General features: G+C 40.0%; 1 protein-coding gene across 6 annotated transcripts in view; it reads left to right on the top strand.

Annotated features, from left to right (window-relative positions):
* Positions 1-25,969, top strand: part of LOC113539712 (FERM domain-containing protein 5) — a 219,575-nt gene that overhangs the window by 69,679 nt on the left and 123,927 nt on the right. For 2 of the 6 annotated variants that reach the window (XM_026935693.3, XM_053235172.1), the window contains 3 exons: positions 7,549-7,653; positions 8,163-8,205; positions 9,276-9,354. The exons of 2 other annotated variants lie outside the window; for them this stretch is intronic. In XM_026935693.3, coding sequence (XP_026791494.1) covers positions 7,549-7,653; positions 8,163-8,205; positions 9,276-9,354 — 227 coding nt within the window. Of the gene's footprint in view, positions 1-7,548; positions 7,654-8,162; positions 8,206-9,275; positions 9,355-19,364; positions 19,621-25,969 lie in introns of those variants that run through there. 2 more of the 6 variants (XM_034305543.2, XM_026935694.3) reach the window with 2 other exon arrangements.

The following is a 25,969-nucleotide window of genomic DNA, read 5'->3' as shown; positions in this document are numbered from 1 at the left end:
TAATGTCATACAAACAAAATGTATTAAAAGGTATCCAAATGATAAGCCGTGGATAAATGGGGAATTAAAAGCAGCATTGAAGAAGAAAAAGCAAGCTTTTCAGATAGATGACAGAGCACAGGTTAAAGTAATGCAAAAAGAAATTAGGCAAATTATTATTAGGTGTAAACATAATTACAAGCAAAAAATTGAGAGAAAGATGAGGGATAATAATTTAAGGCAGGCATGGCAGGGAGTGTACACAATGATAGGACAGGAGAAGAGTAAATCATTTATGGGTAATCATGGGGATGATTTGGCCTTCGCGAATGAATTGAATACATTTTTTGGTAGATTTGAAACATCAGACTTTAAAACTGAGCGGAATTTGATTAGTCAGCAATTGAACGTAGGGCAGGAGGTCAATATAACATCTGAAGAAGTTTGTAGGACCTTTAAAAGGGTTAATACAAGGAAGGCAGCGGGTCCTGATAGGATAACTGGTAGGGTACTTAAGGAGTGTAGGGAGGAGCTTAGTGGCATTTACAGTCATCTGTTTCAAGTGTCTGTGGGCACTTGCTATGTACCTACTGCCTGGACATTTTCATTTATAGTGCCTGTGCCAAAAATATCAAAACCAGCAGTTTTAAATTACATCTATTGTCATGAAGAGTTTTGAAAAAATAGTGTTAGATCGTGTTCTTTCTGAGGTGCAAAACAAACTTGATCCTTTGCAATTTGCATATAGGAGGGGGAGGAGTACAGAAGATGCCCTCTTGTATATGCTGCATAGACTTTATTGTCATCTTGATCAACCAAAGCGATATGCCCGTGTTATGTTTATAGATTTCTCATCTGCATTTAATACTATACGACCACATATTCTAATGGAAAGATTGTTTAAGCTGGGGGTAAATAGCAGACTCATTAGATGGGTTGAGTCTTTTTTGACTGATAGAGTACAGTGTGTTAGGGTAAACTCTGCTTTGTCTTCCCCTATTGTTACCAACACAGGGGCCCCACAGGGAAGTACTATCTCCCCAGTGTTATTTACCCTTTATATAAATTAATGTAGAGGTTCCTCATCTGATGTTTTTAATGTCAAATATGCAGATGATACAGCAATTGTTGGTTTGATCACTGAAGATGAAGTGGGGTATCGTAGAGGTGTGAATGAGTTTGTTGATTGGTGTCAATCTAGTTTCCTTCAGTTAAACAATAGGAAAACTAAAGAAATAATTTTTGACTTCAGAATGAGAAGAGATACACACCAACAAGTAACTGTTAATGGTGAGGGCATTGAAGTGGTAAATGAATATAAATATCTAGGGACAATCATTAATGTAAAGCTGACATGGGATGTAAATACAGCAGCTGTTTACAAGAAAAGGCTGCAACGATTGTATTTCATGCGTAAGCTTCAACAGTTCAGGGTAGATACATATATGTTGGCTCTATTCTATCGTTCATTTGTGGAGAGTATTTTGACTTTCAGCGTTGTTGCTTGGTATTTCTCATTGTCTGTAGTAAATAAGAAAAAACTAAATAAAATTGTTAATATGGCTAGTAAGATTGTAGGTAAACAACAGCATAGTATGATAAAACTGTGAATTTCAAACTGTGAGGAAAAGCCATGAAATTCTTCAGGATGCATCACATCCTCTTTATGGAGAATATGAGTTATTACCATCTGGTCGAAGGTACAGGGTTACCATTATTACGGACTGCCCGTGCACAAAGATCTTTTATATCCTCCAGTATAGTTCTGTTAAATAAATTTTTGTGATATCACAGTTGTCATTTTTACATCTATGGCAGTGATTCTGTCGTTGTGAAAGGGATGTTGTTTGATGCTGGTTGTATTTATTTGTAATGTGTTGTAACCTGTTGATGTTTGTTTGTACTTCTTAATTAATGTTGTTGATTACTGAAGAGTTGCCACAGATACAAAAAGAATTTCCTAAAGGACAATAAACTAAATAAACATTCTGCTGTAACTGAAAGTAATTTCTCTGCTAATTTAGAGTATTTGATGATTAAGTGCAGACCCTTCTATTTACCCAGAAAATAGCCATCGAGCCATTGTTGTGACAGCAGCTTACATTTCTCCAGATGCTAATGCTTAACTAGCTATAGAAGAACTGCACCCAGCTGGCAGCAAGCAACAGTCTGCACATCCAGATAAAGCTTTTATTGTTGCTGGAGATTTCAGTCACACCAATATAAGAACTGTACTTCCAAAATTCCACCAGAATGTCTCTTGCTCTAGCAGAGACTACAATAAACTCAACAATGTTTACACAAACATTGCTGAGGCGTACAAGGCCATTCCCCTTCCTCATTTGGGTTAGTCTGATCAGCTTTCTTTTTTCATACATCCCAAGTACATGCCACTCATCAAACATGTGAAACCATCAGTGAGGACATTAAAAGTATGGCCAGAGGGGGCGGTTTCTTCACTGCAACACCAGTTTCAAGATACTGACTGGAGTATGGTTGCCTCACAGGCCACCTTTTGCTCGCACACAGATCTGAACACTTACACATCTTCTTTCCTGGATCATATTAACACATGTATAGATAAGGTCACAACCCTCATGTGAGAATCTTTGTGAAAAAACGTGAAAATCTTTCCTAATCAGAAGCAGTGGATGAACTCTAAGGTCTGCCTCCTGCTGAAAGCAAGAAGCACTGCTTTTAGATCTGGGGATGCAGAGGCCTATAGCACAGTCAAGGCCAACTTGAAAAGGGGCATAAATTAAGCTTTCTTAACATTCTTTACCTTCTTACATCCTTTGCATTGATGAGCACTTCCACAACAACTCCGACCCCAGACATATGTGGATGGGCATCCAGACCATCAGTGACCACAAACCAACTCCACAGACTCTCCCAACCAGCAGTGCCTTCCTCCCTGATGAGCTCAATCACTTCTTTGCTCGCTTTGACAAAGGCTCTGGTTTTGGTCACCTCATAGATGGCCTACCACCTACACTGGATTCCCACCAGTTTGCCTGCCGTCCAAAAAATTTGGCAGAGGATGCCATTTCTGGATGCCATGCCATTGCGTGCCACTTGTATATTATCCATGGATAACCTGGGTACTGTCAGCCCCAGTCACCTTCTGTGCTGTCTGACCTATAAATATAGCCACAAGTGGCAATATGTGGGGTCCAAGCACTCCTCACTCATCTTACTCATCTTTAAAGATTTATGAACTAATAATAGAATCCATCAGTACATTATCATGGCTTATGGCTTTTGTCGCTTAGGCCAGGAAATTTATTAAGTCTGTATTCCATTAACATTATATAAAAGAAGACTTCAAACATGTTATTATAATGTTATTATATATTTTTCAAGTTTTCTGAAGGTAGCTCAATTCTAACCCTGTAAAATACCTGCTGAAGGCTGATGGCGGCAATTTTTGAGTAACCTAGTCAACATTAGAAGTACACTAACTGATTAGAACAATGCAATATACCAACCAGCTCAGTCTAACTTAAGCAAACTTTAATATTTATTTGATTTTAATACCAGCCTCTATGGGTGACCATTCCCCAGTCTTTGCAGACGTCCTCAGAAATCAGTCTTGATCTTGGCTTTCAATTTTTGTCCAAATCCATTCAACCACTCCTGAGTTACAACTGTTTGAGTTAACCCACCTCTACTCCATTTATAAATGTCCATGTATAAATCCTAGGCATGGTTCACAAAAATAATTTTTGCATATTATGCAAATTATCATAAATCTGAGTGGGCAAGGCTAAATGATTCAAAAGCTTTTTTTAATGGCTTGAGTCAATTAATCAGATCAAGAAAATATATTCACACCTTATTTTACAAAAAATGTGCTTGTTTTATGTGCAAATCGTACATAATGATCCTGATAAACAATTATTTAAACTTACCTCAGCTCTCTGTGGGTGACCACACACCAATCTTTGCAGACATCCTCAGAACTTGCATTAACATGGCCTTCAATTTTCATGCAAATCCATCCCAGCAGTGGATTGAAACTTCACCCCACTTGGATTGACTGGCATGTGGCAATCATAAATTTCAACATATTTTGAATAAATATTAAGACTTGGCCTCCCGTGAGTACTGACACCAATTTCGTGAAGGTAGGCTCAAAATTCTAGGACTGGTTTCCAAAAGTAGGTTTCACATATAGTAATGGGAAAAAGAAAGTATGCCCTCACCAACTTCTGTAAGCAAACAAATAACCTCAGGTGACAAAAAAAAAAAACACAAAAGATTTCAATATGTATAATTTTTTCCTAAACAAGGTGGGAAAAAATAAGAATACCCTTCCTACTTCCATTAAGAGAATAATTAGCAGCCAGGTGTTACTAAAGAAATGCACAAAATTAGTTAATCATCAAGAAGTGTGACTACCTCTATAAAAGCAGAACTTTTGGCAGTTTGTTGTTCTGGAGCACTCAGGTGTGTGTCATGCTAAGAAGAAAGGACACCATTCTACAGTGAGAAGGAATGTTTACAAATGGAGAGCCTTCAAGACAGTTGCCAATCTTCCCAGGAGTGGGTGTCCCAGCAATTTCAGTCCAAGGTCAGTTTTGCCCTGAACATAACTTTATATTTCATGCAAAGGTATGTAGCTTATCATGGGTTACAGCCATTTGAGTAGATTAGGCTCTGCTACACCTTGGCATGTGGTGGCCATATTTTTAAAACTTTCAGTATGGTTTGAATACCTTTGAAGGAACACTCTCCTGAATGGTTTTGACATTAAATTTTTTGGTTTGGTCTCACAATGTTGTGATCCAAATTTGGTGACTATTGAACAACATTTCTAGGAAAAGAAGCAAAAAAGGGTTTATGGAAAAAATGGCGGAAAATCTAATGTGGTGGAAATTAACATCATGGTACCCCATGAAATAGGCGAAAGGAGAAGTTGAATTGTGTTTCTATGACATTGTGTTACGAAGTTATGTATGTGTAAATTTGTCCTGCTGAGACTGTCCTTTATCACTGCCAAATTTCATAAAAAAACTTATGAAGCATTTTCTGGGCTGCCATAGACTCAGGGTATGCCACAGATTTTGCAGACATTCTCAGAGGCATGTACTGAACAGTTCTTGTAAGTGTGGTTTAAATCGTTGTGACCAGCAATGTATTACAGCCATTTGAGTTAACCAGCTACGCTGCACTTAGATTGCAGGCAGTGGGCATATGGTTAACAAATCTCAAAATGTTTTTGATAATTATTGAGTTTCACAATCACTTGACTTTTTCAAGATTCAAGATTCAAAGCGTTTATTGTCATGTGCACAGTGAGGAAACCAAGTTTCCTTGAACAATGAAATTCTTTCTTTGCTGTCCACATTGAATGCCAAGATAACAGAAACTATATAGAAATAAAAATAAAAAAGACATACACATACATACAAACAAACATAATAAAGTGTTGCTATGTTACAGAAGTAGAAATATAGATTATGTATATAGAAAATATAGACTATGTATGTACATCTGTATGTGTGAGTGCGCAATGTTGACTTGTGCAAAACAATAGTACAGTAACGTGCAATATTGAATTGTGCAAAACAATAGTGCAGTACATGTAGTAACAGTAATGTGTTCAGATGTAGCAGTAATATGAAGTATATTTCTATGTGCAGAATTGACTTATGTACAAAACAATACAATACAAATACAAAAACAATAGTACAGTAGCCTGTAGCAAATTGAGTGCAACTACACAATAACAATAGCAGCTGTCACATTTAACAATGTGCAAATCGAAATGAAGCTTCTTGATACGAAATAGCAGCAGTAACATTTACAAATGTGCAAATTGAGCTGTAGCAGTTCAGTCCACCTAATCTATGAGATGTGTGAGACTAGTCTGTGTCCACTGGCTACCCATTTAGAAGTCTAATGGTTGAGGGGAAGAAGGAGTTCCTTAGTCTGGAGGTTCTGCATTTCACACTCCTGTACCTCCGTCGCGAGGGCAGGAGTGTGAACAGTCCGTACTGTAAATTTGTTGTTTTTTTTTTTGACACCAATTTGTAGGACAAAAATCCTAGGACTAGTTTGCAAAAATGTTTTGCATATTATGCAAATGATCTTATATTGTAGTGAGCAGAGCTAAATGTTTTTTTTATTGTTTCAGGAGCCAAATCAGAATCAGTAAAAATGCTGTAAAAACAGTAAAAACATGAGTAGTGGCCAATTTCAGTGAGATTGCATCACTCCCTTCATGTCCCCAGTTGAACCTATCATTCAGGTTTCATGATGATAGGTTAATGGTATCCCTGTCAAATGCCTGTCAAATATCTGCTGAAATCTGATTGGCTGATGACAGCCATGTTTTTGTAAGTAACTGGGTCATCATAAAAAATCCATTTACAGGTTAGCACAGAGATGCCCCATACCAAATTTTTACCAAAGCTCAATCAGACTTACAGTTCCTGAGAAACAGTTATCTCATTTTATCCCTGCTTCCTCTGAATGACCAAACACCAACCTTTGCCTATGCCCTTAAAATCTCATCCTGTATATGCCTTTCAAGTTTTGTGCAAATCCATTCAGGTAATCATGAGTTACAGCTGTTTGAGTAAATTAGGCTCCACCTTGTTAGGATTGATTGACGTCTGGCAGCCAAATCTGTTGCAAAGTCAACATGTTTTCGATGATTATTGTGGTTCACACTCTGCTGAGTAGTTTGACACAAAACCTGGCCAAAAATCCTAGGATTAGTTTGCAAAAGGAGGTTTTGAATGTTATGCAAATTATTGTAAAATTGAATGGACGTGGCTGGTCCAAAAGGCAATTTCTTCATCATTTCAGGAACAGAATCATACAACCAAATAACTTTCTTTATACCCCTTATTTTCCAAGAGATATGCTTGATTTTCTGTGCAAAAAACATGATGTGCTTGACCCCTAATAATAATAAAAAAAAAATTAAATGGCAAGTGTGCGAGTATTTGGATGTATCGAGGCACATTTCTTTGTGTGTGTATGCGTGCGTGTGTGCATGTAAGAGAGTTGTCCAAGAAGCGTGTTGCTTGATACAGTTTTATTTTACTGCCTGATGATAAATGGCAGACTTTTCTGTCTCCCCCCATGGGTAGCCAAATGCTTTCACTGCTGTGGAATAGTAACAAACGAGCCATGACCTAGCACCAATCCAAGGCACAGTGGCTGGAAATCTATGCTGTCAAACACAGAACCTGTCAGACTGGCAGTGTGAAATCTGACACAGTTGAAAGCAAGCTCTGTTTAAACTTGTGGCCTTTTTTTTTTAGCCCATCTGATCAGCAGGAGTTTTGGCATATCCCGAACTCTACTGATGGTTTACCTCCTTCTAAAATATATTTTGGCTTTGTAGGCTGAGGAATATGACCTTTTTTAACATATGTATGTTATATTTAGGTTGAATAAAAATGGTATCTGTGCTGTCTGAGAAAGAAGCTGGATGTAGGCTCCTGTTTTGAATTTTTTTCTTTTTTTTCAAGCTTTATGAAAAAATAACCTTTTTTGTGTAATATATACACCATAATATTTAGCAGATTTTATCTCTTTTCATTCCTCTTCTAGCGGGATGCCAAGGGCCAATATTTGTTTGATCTCATCTGCCACCATTTGAACCTGCTGGAGAAGGACTATTTTGGCATCAGATATGTGGACCCAGACAAACAAAGAGTAAGCTGCTGGTCAAAAGTGATAGAAAGTGATTTTTGATTTAAGAAAATCAAAGAAATTATCTACATAATCTAATTTAGCACATATTGTTTTTGCCTAGCTAGATCTCCTTATAGACATATAATGAAAGCATGTGAATTGAGGTATGAAATTTTTAAATGACCATCAATATGGCAATAAGTAAAATATGTGGATAAATTAAACAATAATTTTGTATTGCAGCTTGCCTTAAAAATGAAAAAAAGAAATAATATGACCATATCACAAACAACATTCTAAAAGACCTGCTCATATTTACGCAATCCTGCACTATTCAAGGAAAATGTCAAACTGCCCTGCTATTGAAAACACAAGTGTGCTTATTACTGTAAAATATTGGTGTGTTTGTTAAATAAGACAGCCTTAGTAGTATGACTTGAATGTGTTAATGGTTGTTCATTAGGATTTCTTTAGTATCTTTGTATGATGGACATCACTGCTTAAGAATTTCTTTTCTGACACTCTTGCAGCATTGGTTGGAGTTTACCAAGTCAATCTCCAAGCAAATGAAATGTAAGTATTTCCAGTCAGCATCTGATTATTACTCAGAAACTTATTTGTGCTTTTTTGGCCAAGTACACAAGTAATTTGATTGTTGTTGAACTCTTACTGTGGGTTGGCGTCAAGTTTGCAAAAGCATTCACAAATAAAAAAAAAAAACTAAATGTTGTGACTGCGTAATTATTCACTCATCGCCTTAAACTCTTAAATTAGTTCATGTGCAGCCAGTTGTTATTGAAACTCACATAATTTGTGGAATGGAGTCTACCTATGTGCAATTAAATTGTCATGTGATCTCAGAATAAATATACCTCTTTCTGGAATGCCCCAAAGTTTTGTTTAGATAGAGAAAATTTAAACAGACAGCATAATGAAAACAAAGGAGCTATCAAAACATGTGCAGGGCAAAGTTCTGCAAAAGCATCAATCATGTTTTGTTATAAAAAAAATTAAAATCCCAAACATCCTGCAGCACATCAATAAATCCATTAATAAAAATGGCAACTGCAACTCTGCCTAGAGGAGGCAATCAACCTAAATTCAGAGACCGGATAAAGACGGCAGTAGTCAGAGAGGTGAGCAAGAGGCCAAGGGTAAATTTGGAGCTGGAGAGATGCACAGCTCAGACAGGAGAAGAACACAGAACAACCATAGCCTGGACACTCCACAAAACTCTGGGCTTTATGGAAGAGTGGCAAGAAGAAGGCCATTATTGAAAAAAGCCCTATGAAGTCCTGTTTAAAGGCATGTATACCATCCCGACAGTATAGCATGGTAGTTGCATCATGTTGGCATGTTTCTTCATCAGGGACTAGGAAACTGGTCAGGGTTGAGGGTGAGATTTATAGAGCCACAGGGCAATCTTTGAAGAAAATTTGGTCAAGTCTTCAAGAGACTTAAAAGGCTACACAACATTTGACTAATTTTTCAAATGCCATTATGTCTGTAGTTTCATGAATCATGAGTTTATGAGTAGAGAAAAAGCCATTGAACATTTTTTCCCTTTTTAAATTATTTGGTGAACCAATATCTGTCAGCAGTAACACTATAGTCAAACCTAACTGTTTTGTTTCTCTCTGTAGCCCAGCCCCCATATACCATGTGTTTGAGAGTAAAATTCTACCCACCAGATCCTGCTGCACTCAAAGAGGAAATCACCAGGTAAGAACTTAATAGCATATGATTATTTCTAGTGATGAAACTTAAGGCAGTTAGGGTAACAGTGCTTTCTATTGGTACTGATGTACTGTGTCTTTATAAATAAACAAAATGGGACCTCTGAAAGAGTCAATTGAAGTCATAATGTTGTTTCGTGCTGACAAGGTCTAAGAAGACCTTACTCAGGAACAACCAACCAGATTGAGCCCAGAAATAGAAAGGAGGTGAAAATGTAAATGTGTAAATGTGCCTCCATATCACTCTGCTTGAATGCCCAAAGGAGTTGAAGGGTCAGTGACTCCTAATTTCTCTAAATCATACACGATTAGCCACCAACTAGCAAACTCTCAGCTCACTCTATCCTCATCCCTCTTGTGGTGTGTGCAATGAGATTACATATATATATGTAAATATATTTCACTCCTGCTATTGACTCAGGGAATCATAGGATTCTAATAGACAGGTTGCAGAAACGGGTAGGCCTCCACGGGTAGGACTGGTTCCGATTCTATTCAGCTACTATATTGCACTGAATAGTCATCATAGGCAATTGCTTTAAGACTACATGAGAAGCATAAAATTTCATTAAAAAATGAAATGTTTACCAGTGTGTCTATATTATCACTCTTGGTGAGACTCAGAATATCAATTAATATGGAGTCCAACCCCCGACCCTGGATGGCTATAACAGCTTCCAGTTTTCTCAGAAGGCCTTCTATTATGTGTACATTCTGTCCAAAGAGAATTTGTGAGGTCAGGCATTGATGTTGGTCGAGAAGTTCCAGTTCATCCCAAAGGTGTTCAGTGGGGTTGAGATGAAGTCTTTGTGCAGGCTACTGGATTTCCTATACACCAAACTCAACAAACCATAAGTGCACAGTCATGCTGGAATAGGAAAAGCCCTTCCACAAATTGTCACCACAAAGTTGGAAGTATACAATTGTCTAAAATGTCTTTGTTTGCTGTAGCATTAATATTACCATTTGCTGGAACTAAGTAGCCTAGCCCAAGCCATGAAAAACAGGCCCTGACCATTATCCTTCTTCCATCAAACTTTACTGTTGGCACTATGCATTCCAGTAGGTAGCATTCTCCAAGCATCCACCAAACCCAGATTCGTCCATCAGACTGCCAGTTAGTGAAGTATGATTCTGCACTCCAGTGAACCTGTTTACACTGCTCCAGAGTTCATTGGTGGCATGCTTTACACCACTCCAGCACAAAGTGATCTTAGGTTTGTGTGGAGATGCTTGTTCATGGAAACCCATTTCATGAAGCTCCAGACTCATAGTTCTTATGCTGATGTTGCTTGATGAGGTGGTTTGGAACTGTGTAGTGAGTGAAGCAATAGAGGAAAGGTGATTATTCTTGCTACATGATTCAGCAGTCAGCAGCCATGCTCTGTGAATTTGTGTGGACTACCACTTCGTTGCTGAGCTGTTGATACTCCTACACAGATCCAGATCATAATACGGGCGAGGTGGGGCTGAAACCCTAGGGCCTGAACTCAGAAAGGACCTCCTGGTTGGATGTCATTCATATCAGTTCCATGACTGACAATTAAGAAGTAGGCTATTTATAGCACAAGGAAGTGGGAATACAAACAAAGAACCATATAGTGTCTACATATTGATGTTGAACTGCTTATGCATACAATGAGATTTTTGAATATTTTCAGGCAATCTGCAAATAATTTTTCCAAATGTGGATAGCCCCACCTCACATTGCTTGCGGTCTGCTATTGTACAGGATAGACTTTACACATATGTCCCTGGATGGTTAGAGATATGGATTATCAAATATTTCACCAGGAAGAAGAGCATCTTATGCTCTAAAGCACATGTGTCAAACTCAAGGCCCCCTTCCAGAAATGACCTATTGCCTCGTTTTATTTTTGCGAACAAAAAAATAATATTGAAACATATGGCAGTACATGACTGCTGAACATTTAGTATGCACATCAGATCTGCACCTACAGTGACAGCCCACATTCTCCACGCTCCAGTGTACAGTGCTGCTACATCTTACACCGCTGAAACTCCGGTTAAAGTCAACACCTAACTGCTGCACCTGATGCAAATCAGACCCTCATCTAAAAACGATTTAGAAATGCGTAGGGTGTTGGCAGGGTGCAGGAGTTATTTCAAGAGGGATGTAAAATCTAATAAAAATTTAGTAATAGCAGAACATGATATTTCATTTATTTGATGGGTGGTTAAATCACAGCTCAGCAGTTATGCAAAATTATTTTATATATACAGGTAAATAGTTTCTGTTATACCTTTTTCCTATAAATGCTACTGTATATTATAGGTCTACTGTAGTTTCAGAGCCTGGATTATTTCAAGGGGTAGAATAGATAATAATGAGGCAAAAATGAATTCCTTTAGTTTACGCTCTTTAAGGGCTCACAAACATGCTGATGTGGCCCTGCTTTTATAACCAAAACTTGTGATGCTGTAAATGTAAACATTGTAAACAGTGTTGCTCTGAATATATATTTCTGTTTAATAAATCTGTTTTCACAGTTCTGTGTTACAAATGCAGAAGAGTAATAGTAATAGTGGTTCAAAACTTTTGGTGAGATAGTGAACAATAGCAGCAAATACAGCTCGCAATCACTGCAGCATCCCTAAATGCATAAATAATTCAAGCAAGCATTCAAACTTGGTTACTGTCCTGTAGCCTATCTTTTTATAATACATCTACGTATGTATGTGTGCCTGAAATTTAGCATTTTGAATAACATCGGGTACCAAGATGAGTTAGGGGGGGCCCTTTGGTGTTAACATAGCCCCAGCGCCCTATGTGGTCGTAATCCAGGTCTGCTCCTACATGCTTTTATTTCACAATAATAGCACTTACAGTTAACCAGGGCAGCTCTAGCAGGGCAAAAATTTCATGAACTGACTTGTGGGAAAGGTGGCATCTTATGACAGTGCCACGTTTAAAGTAACTGAGCTCTTCAGTATGCCTCATTTTACTGCCAATGTTTGTCTATGGAGAGTACATGGCTATTTGCTTGTTTTTATGCTCCTGTTAACAATGGGGGCAGAACAAAATAATTAGGAGGGATATCCACAAACTTTTGACCGTGTAGTGTCTATGGGAAAGTGTGCTCTTCATAAATGCATTTTTGTCCCACCCAGACACACCGATTCTCCAAATGATGATTGGGATACATCTCAAAGGGGCTGAATGTTGAGTCATTGAAATGGTAATGAACATGACTGACTTCTCAGACTTAAACATATTGTCACCAGTCATCGACTGCAGACTCACAGACTAGCACTTGGAGGTGCAGTAGTCAGTAGTTGAGTAAACTAATTCATAACAGTTTTACACAACTAGTATAGCTAGTTGTCTTTGTCTTTGTAATTGGTAAATATTGTAAATAAATTGTAAATATAAAGTTCTGTTAGATTATTTGCATTCATTTCAGAAATTTTTTGTTTATTTATAGGTCTAGCTAGCCAGTTATCACTATCTTATTCAGTGAAATTTAGCTTAGCTGATTTCTGGTACAACATGACAGGCACTGCTAATATTGTCGACCTGATTCTGTAAAGTCTTTTGATGCTCTTACTTATTGATTTAATTGAAGATTGATTTAATTAAGAACTCATGGAGTGAAAACAGATGCTTTCCGCTCTCTTGTTATAGTAGAGTTGATTGGCTAACTGGTAGTGCTGTGACCAAGCACATGTACTGCTGGCCTTGTCTGTAGGCACATAGGTGTTCTTCCCCTATTTTAAAAACCACCAGCTGCCAATGGTAGTGACATATCCAATTTATATTCTTTATCATACATGTCTATATACACTCTCCGTCCACTTTATAGGAACACCTATACACCTGCTCGTTTATGCAGTTATCCAATCAGCCAATTATGTGGCAGCAGAACAATGCATAAAATCATGCAGATGGCCGTTGGTACCAGAAGGACTTGAGAATTTCAGAAAATGCTGATGACCTTGGAATTTCACACAACAGTCAGACAAGAACAAGAATCTGAGGATATCATGGACACAGACTCACTGAAACTGGACAGTTGAAGACTGGAAAAAGACCAGGTGATTTTTTTTTTTCTAATCTTCAACTGTCCAGTTTCAGTGAGCCTATGCCCATGATAGACTTGGATTCCTATTCTTGGCTGACAGGAATGGAACCCAATCTGGTCTTCTGCTGTTATAGGCCATCCACCTCAAGGTTTGAAGTTTTGTGCATGCTGAGATGCTTTTTTGCTCACCATGGCTGTAAAGAGCGATTATGAGTTACGATATCCTTCCTGGCAGCTCAAACCAATCTGTCCATTTCTTCTGACCTCTCTTATCAACAAGGCATTTCCACCTACAGAACTGTTGCTCGCTCAATGTTTTTTGTTTTTACATCATTCTGTGTAAACTCTAGATACTGTTGTGTGTGAAAATCCCAGGAGATCAGCAGTTTCTGAAATACTCAAACCAGACAACAACCTGCAACCAAATCTGGCACCAACACCCATGCCACAGTTAAAGTCGCAGAGATCAAACCTTTTCCCCACTCTGATGTTTGATGTGAAAATTATCTGAAGCTCTTGACTTGTATCTTCATGATTTTATGCACTGTGCTGCTGCTACATGATTGAGTGATTAGATAACTGCATAAATGAGCAGATGTACAGGTGTAACTATTAGACAGTGAGTGTATATTTGTGTGTATGTATATATATACAGTCAGGTCCATAAATATTGGGACAGTGACACAGTTTTGGTAATTTTGCCTCTGTACACCACCACAGTGGATTTGAAATGAAGCAGTCAAGATGTGACTGAAGCGTAGACTTTCAGCTTTAATTCAAGGGGTTTAACAAAAATATTGCATTAACCGTTTAGGAATTACAGCCATTTTTTACAGAGTTCCTCCATTTTCACAGGCTCAAAAGTAATGGGACAATTGACTGATAAGCAGTTTAATGGCCAGCTGTGGCCTGTTTCCTCCTTATATCATGATAAATTAAGGAGATAAAAGGTCTGGAGGTGATTCCAAGTGTTGAATTTGCATTTGGTAGCTGTTCATGGGAACTCTCAATATGCCATCCAAAGAGGTGTTGATGCAAGTGAAGGAGGCCATCATTAGGCTGAAAAACCTTTAGCAGAAACTTTAGGAGGGCCAAATCAACAATTTGGTACATTCTTAAAAAGAAGGAATGCACTGGTGAGCTCAGCAACACCAAAAGGCCTGGGAGACCACAGAAAACAACTAAAGTGGATGATTGCAGAATTCTTTTCTTATTGAAGAACAACCCCTTCACAACATCTAGCCAAGTCAGGAACACTCTGGAGGAGGTAGGCCTATCATTGTCAAAGTCTACAATCAAGAGCCACCTTCATGAATGTAAATACAGACGGTTTACCTCAAGATGCAAACCGCTGGTAACACTCAAGAACACAAAGGCCAGATTAGACTTTGCTAAAAAAAAAACCTCTAAAAAAAGCCTGACCAGTTCTGATGCAAGATTAACTTGTACCAGAATGATGGGAAGAGAAAAGTATGGAGAAGGAAAGGAAGGGCTCATGATCCAAAGCATACCACATCATCCGTCAAACATGTGGAGGCAGTGTTATGGCATGGGCATGTTTGGCTGCCAATGGAACTGGGTCACTGGGGTTTATTGATAATGTGACTGTTGATAGAAGTAGCAGGATGAATTCTGAAGTGTACAGAGCTATACTTTCTGCTCAGATTCAGTCAAATGCTGCAAAACTGATAGGACAGCGCTTCACAGTACAGATGGATAACAACCCAAAACATACTGTGAAAGCAGCCCAAGAGCTTGGAAATTAAATGTTCTTAAATGGCCGAGTCAGTCACCTGACCTCAACCCAACTGAGCTGCTTTTCACTTACTGAAGACAAATCTGAAGGCAGAATGACCCACAAACAAGCAGCAACTGAAGATGGCTGCAGTAAAGACCTGGCAAATCATCTCAAGGGAGGAAACTCAGCATTTGCTGATGTCCATGGGGTCCAGACTTCAGGTAGTCATTGACTGCAAAGGATTTACCTCCAAGTAATAAAAATAATCCTAATATTTATGATTATATTAGTTTGTCCCATTACTTTTGAGCCTGTGAAAATGGAGGAACTCTGTAAAAAATGGCTGTAATTCCTAAACGGTTAATGCAATATTTTTGTTAAACCCCTTGAATTAAAGCTGAAAGTCTACGCTTCAGTCACATCTTGACTGCTTCATTTCAAATCCACTGTGGTGGTGTACAGAGGCAAAATTACCAAAACTGTGTCACTGTCCCAATATTTATGGACCTGACTGTATATATATATATATTTATATATACAGTCTGCTCTGAAAGTATTGGAATGGCAAGGCCAGTTCTTTTGTTTCTGCTATACACTGAAGACATTTGGGTTTGAGATCAAAAGATGAATATGAGATGATAGATCAGAATTTCAGCTTTCATTTCTTGATATTTACATCTAGATGTGTCAAACAAGTTAAAACATGGTACCTTTTGTTTGAACCCACTCATTTTTCAAGTGATAAAAAATATTCGAACATGAGACTGACAGGTATTTCTTGTTCCCCAGGTGTGCCCTGTTAGAGTGATTGTTTAAACAATTAATAGCTATGAATATCTACACTTGGTTTGAGCCCTGGGTTTCATCTGTAATGACTGCATTTTTGTTGTTAAAAAAGATAAACCAACATGAAGACCAGAGAGCTGCCTACGGTAGAGGCAAGCCATTTTGAAAAAGGGAAAATCAATCAGAGCCATTGCACAAGCATTGGGCATAGCCAATACAACAATTTGGAACATCCTGTAAAAGAAAGAAACCACTGGTGTACTAACAAGAAGACATCAAACAGTTTGGCCAACAGCAGTTGATGACAGAAACATTGTGAGAGATGGGAAGGATCTGCTCATGATACAAAAGCACAGTGTAGGTAGTGTCGTGGTTGGGCTTGCATGGCTACTTCTGGAACAGGCTCATTAATAATAATTATTTATGATGTACACTATATTACCAAAAGTATTCGGTCACCTGCCTTGACTCACATATGAACTTAAGTGCCATCCCATTCCTAACCCATAGGGTTCAATATGATGTCGGTCCACCTTTTGCAGCTATTACAGCTTCAACTCTTCTGGGAAGGCTGTCCACAAGGTTGAGGAGTGTGTTTATAGGAATTTTTTGACCATTCTTCCAATAGCGCATTGGTGAGGTCACACACTGATGTTGGTCGAGAAGGCCTGGCTCTCAGTCTCCGCTCTAATTCATCCCAAAGGTGTTCTATCGGGTTCAGGTCAGGACTCTGTGCAGGCCAGTCAAGTTCATCCACACCAGACTCTGTCATCCCTGTCTTTATGGACCTTGCTTTGTGCACTTGTGCACAGTCATGTTGGAAGAGGAAGGGGCCCGCTCCAAACTGTTCCCACAAGGTTGGGAGCATGGAATTGTCCAAAAAGTTTTGGTATCCTGAAGCATTCAAAGTTCCTTTCACTGGAACTAAGGGGCCAAGCCCAACTCCTGAAAAACAACCCCACACCATAATTCCTCCTCCACCAAATTTCACACTTGGCACAATGCAGTCCGAAATGTACCGTTCTCCTGGCAACCTCCAAACCAAGACTCGTCCATCAGATTGCCAGATGGAAAAGCGTGATTCATCACTCCAGAGAACGCGTCTCCACTGCTCTAGAGTCCAGTGGCGGCGTGCTTTACACCACTGCATCCGACGCTTTGCATTGCACTTGGTGATGTGTGGCTTGGATGCAGCTGCTCGGCCATGGAAACCCATTCCATGAAGCTCTCTGCGTACTGTACTTGGGCTAATCTGAAGGTCACGTGAAGTTTGGAGCTCTGTAGCAATTGACTGTGAAGAAAGTCGATGACCTCTTTGCACTATGCGCTTCAGCATCCGCTGACCCCTCTCCGTCAGTTTACGTGGCCTACCACTTCGTGGCTGAGTTGCTGTTGTTCCCAAACTCTTCCATTTTGTTATGATAAAGCTGACAGTTGACTGTGGAATATTTAGGAGCGAGGAAATTTCACGACTGGATTTGTTGCACAGGTGGCATCCTATGACAGTTCCACGCTGGAATTCACTGAGCTCCTGAGAGCGGCCCATTCTTTCACAAATGTTTGTAAAAATAGTCTGCATGCCTAAGTGCTTGATTTTATACACCTGTGGCCAGGCCAAGTGATTAGGACACCTGATTCTGATCATTTGGATGGGTGACCGAATACTTTTGGTAATATAGTGTATCTCATGATGGTACCAGCAATCCAAATGTCTTCAGTGTATAGCAGAAACAAAAGAATTGCCATTCCAATACTTTCAGAGCAGACTGTATATATAAACAATGTTGAAGCAGGGGTGTGCTCAGGCGCCATTTTGTGAATGGAGGGTGGAGCCGGAGAAGGTGAGTGGTGAGGAATGCACACCTGCGGGTAATTTGAGTGTTTTGTGTTGCAGTGATTGTGTGTGATTTAAAATGCTGAAAAGCGAAAGTAAAATAAAGTGACTTTTGAGTTGTTCCAAACCTGCTTCCTCATTTCTACTCAAACGTGGGAGAGTGTCACACTGGTGCCGAAACCAAGGATTTCTGAGGAAGATGCCGTCATGAAGTCCTCACTACTGGCCGACGTCATTACATCCCTCGCCAATCTCCACCAGAGCCAGCTCCTCCTGGCCCTCCTCCAGCTGCGCTGAGATCAGGAGCAGCGAATTCAGGACCTGCTCAACGTCCAGGCAGTGGATCGGTAGGTGCTCCATGGCCTGGTTCAGCAGGCTGCTATTCCAGCCGTGGCCCTGGTGGCCACCGTGGCCATGCCTCATGTCGCCCTCACCAAGATGGGACTGCAGGACTACACGGAAGCCTTTTTGGAGCTGTATGAGTGCTCTGCGGTGGCATGGGGCTGGCCTGAGGGTCAGTGGGTGGCCTCCCTGTTGCCGTTCCTGACCAGCGAAGCCCAACTTGTGGCCCAGCAGCTACTGGTCAGCAACATGCTGGACTATCCAGACCTGAAATGGGTGATTTTGCAATTGGTCAGCCGCAACCCAGAACAGCACCATCAGTGCTTCTATTTGCTGACCTTCTGCAAGATCGGCCACCCGTTTGCTTTCGCCCAGAAGCTCCAGCACACCTGCAAGAGGTGGTTGGTGGCTGAGGGACATGGTGCAGAGGATGTGATAAACCTTGTGGTGCTGGAGCAGTTTGTCGCCTGACTTCCGGAAGGGACAGTGGAGTGGTTCCAGTGCCCCCATCCGGTGTCACTTGACGAGGTGGTCCAGCTGGCAGAAGACCATTTGGTAGCATATCCGGGGGCAGGCGAGCCCCTTCTTTCTTCCTCTCTCTCTCTCTCTCTCTCTCTCGTGTCTCTCCCCCTCCTCCCCGCCCTTTCCCCGTACCTTCTCAACAGAAATGGGGGCCAATTCCTCCGAAACCAGTTCCCTGAACCTGTGATTTCCCTCCCCCTTCCTCTACCCCATGTCTGTCCCCTCTCTCCCCCAGGTGGGTGAGTTCCGGGCCGTAGGTGTGAGAGTAAAGCCTGGTCCAGTGTGCTGGTGTTGCGGGGAGCCTGGGCATCAATGCCACGTGATAGAGGCGGGAGCTTGGTCCAGATCCCCTGCAGGCCTACACTGCAGGCTGCCCCCGATCGGGCTGGGACGTAATCTGGGAATGTTTAGGGGGATACATCCATGCATTGTTAGTAACCAGGCTGTAACCAGACCAAATTGATAAGACAGCAGCCATTACAGCCTGCCTGAGACCCAAGACCAAAAATAAGGTAAGATGGTTTCTGGGGCTGGCTGGCTATTATCGAAGGTTCGTGCCTAATTATTCGGAGGTCACCACCCCACTGACTGATCTCAATAAATAGGGAGCGCCAGATCCGGTCCAGTGGATGGAGCCGTGTCATCAGCAGGCTTTGACTTAGGTAAAAACTGCACTCTGTGGTGGACCACATTTATATTTTCCTGACTTCTCTCTCTCTTTTGTTTTACAGACAGAAGCATCGGACAGGGGGTTGGGGCCGTTTTGTCCTAGGTGGTGGAGAGGGAAGAGCGCCACATGCTGTACATCAGCCGCAAGCTCTCTGTGCAAGAGACTAAGTACAGCACGATAGAAAAGGCATGTCTGGCCATCAAATGGGTGGTCCTACTATTTGTCAGCGGCAGGCCAGATGGCTCCCTAGCTGGGGTTTGTGGAAGCAGGGGCGTGCTTGGGCGCCAGTTTGTGAATGGAGGGTGGAGCCGGAGAGGGTGAGTGGTGAGGAATGCACACCTGCAGGGAATTTGATTAATGAGTGTTTTGTGTTGCAGTGAGCAGATGCGAGGATAAAAAAGAGACAAGCACCTTGAGAGAGAGAGAGAAAGAGAGCGATCAGAACGGAGCCGTGTGTGTGCACACATGCATGTGTATGTGATTAAAAAACCTGAAGAGCGAAAGTAAAATAAAGCACCTTTTGACTTGTTCCAAGCCTGCCTCTGGCTTCCTCATTTCTGCCCAAACTTGGGAGAGTGTCACAAACATATATACATACACACAAATATATATAGACATGCTTGATACAGCATATCAATTGGATGTGTGACTACCTGTTGCAGCTGGTGGTTTTTAAAATACTGGAAGAACAACTGTCTGCCAGCAGACAAGTCCAGCAGTAGATGCACTTGGTCACAGCAGTACAAGTCAGCCAATCAACTTTACTATACCAAGAGAGCTGAAAGAATCTGCTTTTACTCCATGAGTTTTGAATTAAATCAATCTTGAATTAAATCAATAAGTAAGAGCTTCAGAAGACTTTTCCAAAATCAGGTCAACAATATTAGCAATGCCTGTCACGTAATACCAGAAATCAGCTAAGCTAAATTTCACTGAATAAGGGAGACTGACGGGAGAACCCCCCAAAACAAACAACTGAAATGAGCTGGAGTACAAGCCTGGAAAAGTATCACAAAATAAAAATGTAACAGTTTGGTGAAGACAGTGGGTTGCCTGCTTGATGCGGTTATTGCAAGCAAGGGATATGCAATCAAATATTAAGTGTTATTTACTTTTGCTCCTCTCAAAATTGGGTGGTCTGCTACTAAAGTTGCCAAGTTCTAAGTTGTACACCTCTAAATGTAAATGGGACCAGGATGCACTATGGGAAGAAGGTAAGCCAGCAGAGGGAGTGTGATGGTCTAGGCAGTGTTTTGCTGGGAAACCTTGGGTCCTGGCTTTCATGTGGATGTTACTTTGACACATACCACCTACCTAAACATTGTTGCAGAACAAGTACACCCCTTGATGGCAACTGTACTCCCTAATGGCACTGGCCTCTTTCAGCAGGATAATGCCACCTGCCACACTGCAAAATTTGTTCAGGAATGGTTTGAGGAACATGACAAACAGTTCAAGGTGTTGACTTGGCGTCCAAATTTCCCAGAGCTCAATCCGAGCGAGCATCTGTGGGATGTGCTCGACAAACAAGTCTGGTCCATGGAGGCCCCACCTTGCAACTTACAGGACTTAAAGGATCTGCTGCTAACGTCTTGGGGCCAGATACCACAGCACACCTTCAGAGGTCTTGTGGAGTCCATGCCTCGACGGGTCAGAGCTGTTTTGGCGGCACAAGGAGGACCTACACAATGGGCTAGTGGTTTTAATGTTATGGCTGATTGGGGTATGTATGTGTAGAAGTGTGTGTGTGTGTATGTGTGTGTGTGTGTGTGTGTATATATATATATATATATATATATATATATATATATATATATATATATATAGGGGGTGCACTTTTATTTATTTACTTTACAAAAACCGGAAGTACCTCACCCCACGAACCATCAAAAGGAATTCGCCAGCATTTGTTCTCTCTTTTTGGGTCCAACCAGGCAACTGAGATGAACAGTAAAAAGAGAGACTCTCTCTCTTAAACTGATTGCCATGCGTGATCTGGCTAAAAGAGGAGGCCTACTTTTTTGTTTCATCTCAGATTGTAATGAGAGAAATGCTCACCTCTCTTAGTAGCATTGTGCATGTTTTTGTCCTTCCTTTTTGCCATGCAAGGTTACTTTCACTTCTAACAGTAAATGAGACAGCTGCTTTTGACTTCGCTGGATGGCCGGTCCTCTGCAATTTATGAGGCTGAACTTCATTAGGAAGTGAATCGAAGGAAGGCTCAACTGGCAAATTGCATGTGAAGACAAACTGCTGCATGGCTATTCATCAGCACCGAAAAATGCATGAGGACAACTCCTTCAAAGGCCACATCAGCACTCACTGACGCATGCTTCTTGAGGCTCGAGTTGCATTCTTCTTGCACTCACAACAAACTAAAAACAGCTCCAAGTAACCAGGAAAAATTAGTATTCACAATTATACATAAATTTTTCAGAAAGGATACTTCAGATTTATACTTTCATTTACCTTTCTTTTTCTTCTAGTTGCAGATTTTTCTGAAGCAGTTTTTTGCTTCTGGAATGGGGGTACATCTTAGAAGAAGGCATTTACCTTAACTTTATTGGTCAACTGATTTTGGAGCAGGAGGTGCTCTGAACATTAGCCGCGCCCATTCTGTTAATAGTGGCGCTGCCTGTGATGTGCAGAAAGGACAGGGCTGAGTGCTCAGCAGCAGGGAAACTGTATCATAGTTGCATTAACAAGCTGACAGAAATAATGAGTAGCTATTGATTTGTTTGTAAATGCATTTGCACACATTTCTTTATCATACAAGTGTCTTCATTCCATCCAGTTGAGTAGCAGTTTAAACAGATAACATTAGCTATGTGACAAAGCTGAAGTTGGCTTATTTTCCATTCCACCTTGAAAGGGCTAGGTCTTACAATCGTGCACCTGGAGATGGCGCTATGAAGCTCACTCATATCATTTTTCAAAACATCTCAAAATTATGACAATTTTATATGAAAATAAGTGTAACGTATTGTAGAAGTATTATGAAGAAATTTAACTGTAGGATTTTTTTTTAATAATGGCCATCAGATGGAGGCAAATTGCATCTCCCTAAATTCTACACCATTATCTTATTATTATAATAACATATTACACTTTATTTTCATGGTCACAGCTCACCGCGCCATTATTAAAAATGTAAAAATACTATTAACTTAATTATTAATGTTTTATCAGCATGTGTGCAGTACAGGTATTGTACAATGAACTTGCATCACATTAAAAAAAAAATGGAATGTGTGGTCGGTTAGATTTAAGAAAAAAATATTACGTATGGTTTACATATGGATGTACGAAAACAAATTATGTTAATGTAAATCAATTCATTCACGTGGAACCGATTTTCGCATTTGAATTAAGTAAATTAAGTGATTTTTTTTTTCAGTGTGTGGACTTCTGTGTTCACTTTAAACCAGTTTTTTTCAATAGTGAAACTGAGCTGAGGATGAAACCCAGGTTGCAGACATTCTACAACCACGTTACTGCTGCGCTATACTCCCACACGTTTTACCCATGTTAATTTAAATACTATAGTTATAGTACCTTTATTATGTGAATTGGTCACTTTACATAATTCAGTCTTGCACTTAGAAACTTGTTTAAGGTTTGTGTCAATAGATCTAACATAACATGTGTTAAAGCTGTTTGAGAAAATTAAGCTTTGCCATGCAATGACTGATTGGCAGGCGGCAGGCACATCCTTTACAAATGACAACATGTTTTTTTTAATATATATAATTATTGACAGACAGGTGATTGTGACTAATTTGATAACACATTTTTAATATATGGCAAAAATCTTGGGAATAGTTTGCAAAATTAGGTTATAAATGTGAGTTATAAATAATATAAAATTATTATAAATGTGAGTGGGCAGGGCTAAATGGACCAAAAGGCAGATTTTTGTGGAATAAGCCAGTGAATCAGAATAAAACATAATCCTCACTGTACACCTTATTTTAAAAGAGATGCGTTTGTTTTTTTGGCACCCCAGTGACCAAAAAAAAAACCAGTTTTGTGATGATTGCTCATTGTTAACCCTATCAAATCCCTGAAATCAACTGGCTGATTGTAGCCATAAATAACCAGGGCATAATAAGGGAATGGCCCTCTCCTAAGAATGCGTAGAGACAGCACCATTTACATTGCCTCTGGCTTGCTCATTAGGGATAAATTCACGTATTTACAATATATTTTTTGAATCCATTTATTTCTGTAAAGCTGCTTTGTGACAATGTCCAAAGCACTATACAAATAAAATTGAATTGAATTGAATTGAATTGAATTTTGCCCAGCGGTAGCATATATAAAGAAAAGAGCAGTGGGCCTAAAACAGAACCTTGTGGAACAAGAACTTAACAAACAAAATAAACTAGGCACACAGTGGTTCCTGAAACATGTGCAAGTCTATTACTCCTCTCACAGTAGTGCTAAGTTTGGTACACATGAATCCCAGATAGCAAAAAATTCTGGGCTGAGTCCGGCTTACATTTGGGTCTTCTGCTTTAGTTCTGGCATCTGGCGTCTGGTATCGTTAAGTAGTATGTGGGCAGAGTTTATGCTGAATTCAACCTGAAAAGAACAGTAGGCTAAAGTCTGGCCTGAATTTGGTTGAATCAAAGGGGGAAAAAGGCTCCAGCAGACTTCAGTCCACTAGGCTGATTTCTGTCCTGAATCTGGTTAACTGAAAAGGAAGAGGAAAAAAGCATCATCTTATTCAACTTGGTCTCTCACTATCTCAGGGAAAACCCAAGCAGTTACTAAAGTGTGTTCTATGCCTTCTTTGAGTTTTATAAGGAAGAACCACTATATCTGTGGATAACTAAAGTAAGGCAAGTTTATTTCAGTATTGTATTTTTACTCTACATTCTTTATTTATCCAAATGACTGATTTATTAATAATATACAGTTACTGTGCTTGCTGTAGCTATCTAACCCAGAGCCTTAACCTTTGTACCACCACTGCCCTATCTATAGCAAACAGCAGAATGGGGAAAAGTGTGATCTCTATGACTAACCATTGCATGGTTGTTACTACCAGATGGGCTGGTTTGAGTATTTACTTGTTTGAGTACTTAATAAATACTCAAACAAGCCCGTCTGGCACCAACAACCATCATGCTGTTTCCCCATTCTGATTTTTGATGTGAACATTAACTGAAGCTCTTGATCTGTATCTGCATGATTATATGCACTGTGCTGCTGCCACATGATTGGCTGATTGGATAACTGCATAAATGAGCATGCATACAGGTGTTCCTATTAAAGTGGACAGTGGATGAAAACCTTACAGCTTTATTCATTTCCATGTTCTTACAATGGAGTAGCAAATAAAATGCATGGATGCCTGTGTTCACCATTGTTATGGCCCGTGCTGAGGCCACACATCTTGGAATGGTAATGTGTTCTCTCTCACACACATTCACGTGCGCACTGCACACACATTATCATCATGCCTCTGTCTCCCCTTTTATTCATCCTGCATATATTATCTTTAGTGTCCTTTGTTTCAGTTCACTCAATGGTTTATATATTTGCATAGCAGTAATCATTATACATCAAGACTCAGACTTGGTTTCTCATGCAAATACTTTATTAATTCCAGTGCATCATTAACTGGTTGGAGTGCACACATTCTAGTTTATGTTGTACTGTACACACTTTTGTTAATATGGTTTTCTTTGAGTTTAAGTTACCGTTGTGTGGGATGAGCTGAGGAGTGGATGACTGGAGCTAGTGTATGGTGGTTGTGGAATCTCCGACGGAGGTCCGTGTGTATAAAGGACCAGCACGCCGCATCCACCGTTATTTTTAGTTCTGCTTGCCAGTACCAAGAGGCAGGTTGATTGTGCAGATGTTTTGTGTTTGTTTTTTATTTTCTTATTCGTTATTAGGGATTTCTTTATTTTTTCCTTATTTTTCATAATGCTGATCAACTGCTATTTATCTGTGTAATTTAAGTGTAGATGAATCTTACTTTTAAATATTGGTCACCTTTCTTTCTGAACACATATGATGATAAGAATATGCAGGCCATGAGACACATGGTAATATATATGTTCTAATGTCAAATCCATAATTCTGTAATTGGCCTGAATGTGTGAATTTGCCTTGTATGAATGAATCTGTTCTGTGATCCTTTGCAGTAAAAAGAAACACCTTTTGTGCAAAGGCCACTAAGATGAAAATTGGATGTTATACATTGTTGGTTTCATTTCATTCAGCTGGTGACGGGGAGGGTAGGAGTGATTAGACCTCAGCACGTTCACACTCGCCTGAGGTCTAATCATGTCCACCTGTTTCCAGTCACATGAATACCCTTTCTAAACAAACTTTGAACACTGCGTCAATTGCGAAATAACGCTCAGTGTGCCTGATAACTGCCTCAATTGTGAAATTGATGCACATGCTGCGGGCACGGGAAAGACAAGACCAGTAGGGGCAGTCATGTTTTATTTGAACAAACACGGCTTGCTTGTAGATACAGTAGTTCTGCCAGGACATTTACTGTATACAGCATATACCCTTTTTCCAACCAACCAGTGCTGTTTCTTGTACTGAAGCCCATGATCTGTTGGTGCTTGGCCAGCAGATCTGTGAACCTCTCATAGAACTGTTTTGCAACAAGCAGCAGAGTACAGTAAATGTCATCAA

Source organism: Pangasianodon hypophthalmus, chromosome 6, assembly GCF_027358585.1.
Source record: "Pangasianodon hypophthalmus isolate fPanHyp1 chromosome 6, fPanHyp1.pri, whole genome shotgun sequence".
Taxonomy (NCBI): domain Eukaryota; kingdom Metazoa; phylum Chordata; class Actinopteri; order Siluriformes; family Pangasiidae; genus Pangasianodon; species Pangasianodon hypophthalmus.
Note: the sequence above shows the minus strand (reverse complement) of the source record. Positions and strands in the feature narration are given on the sequence as shown.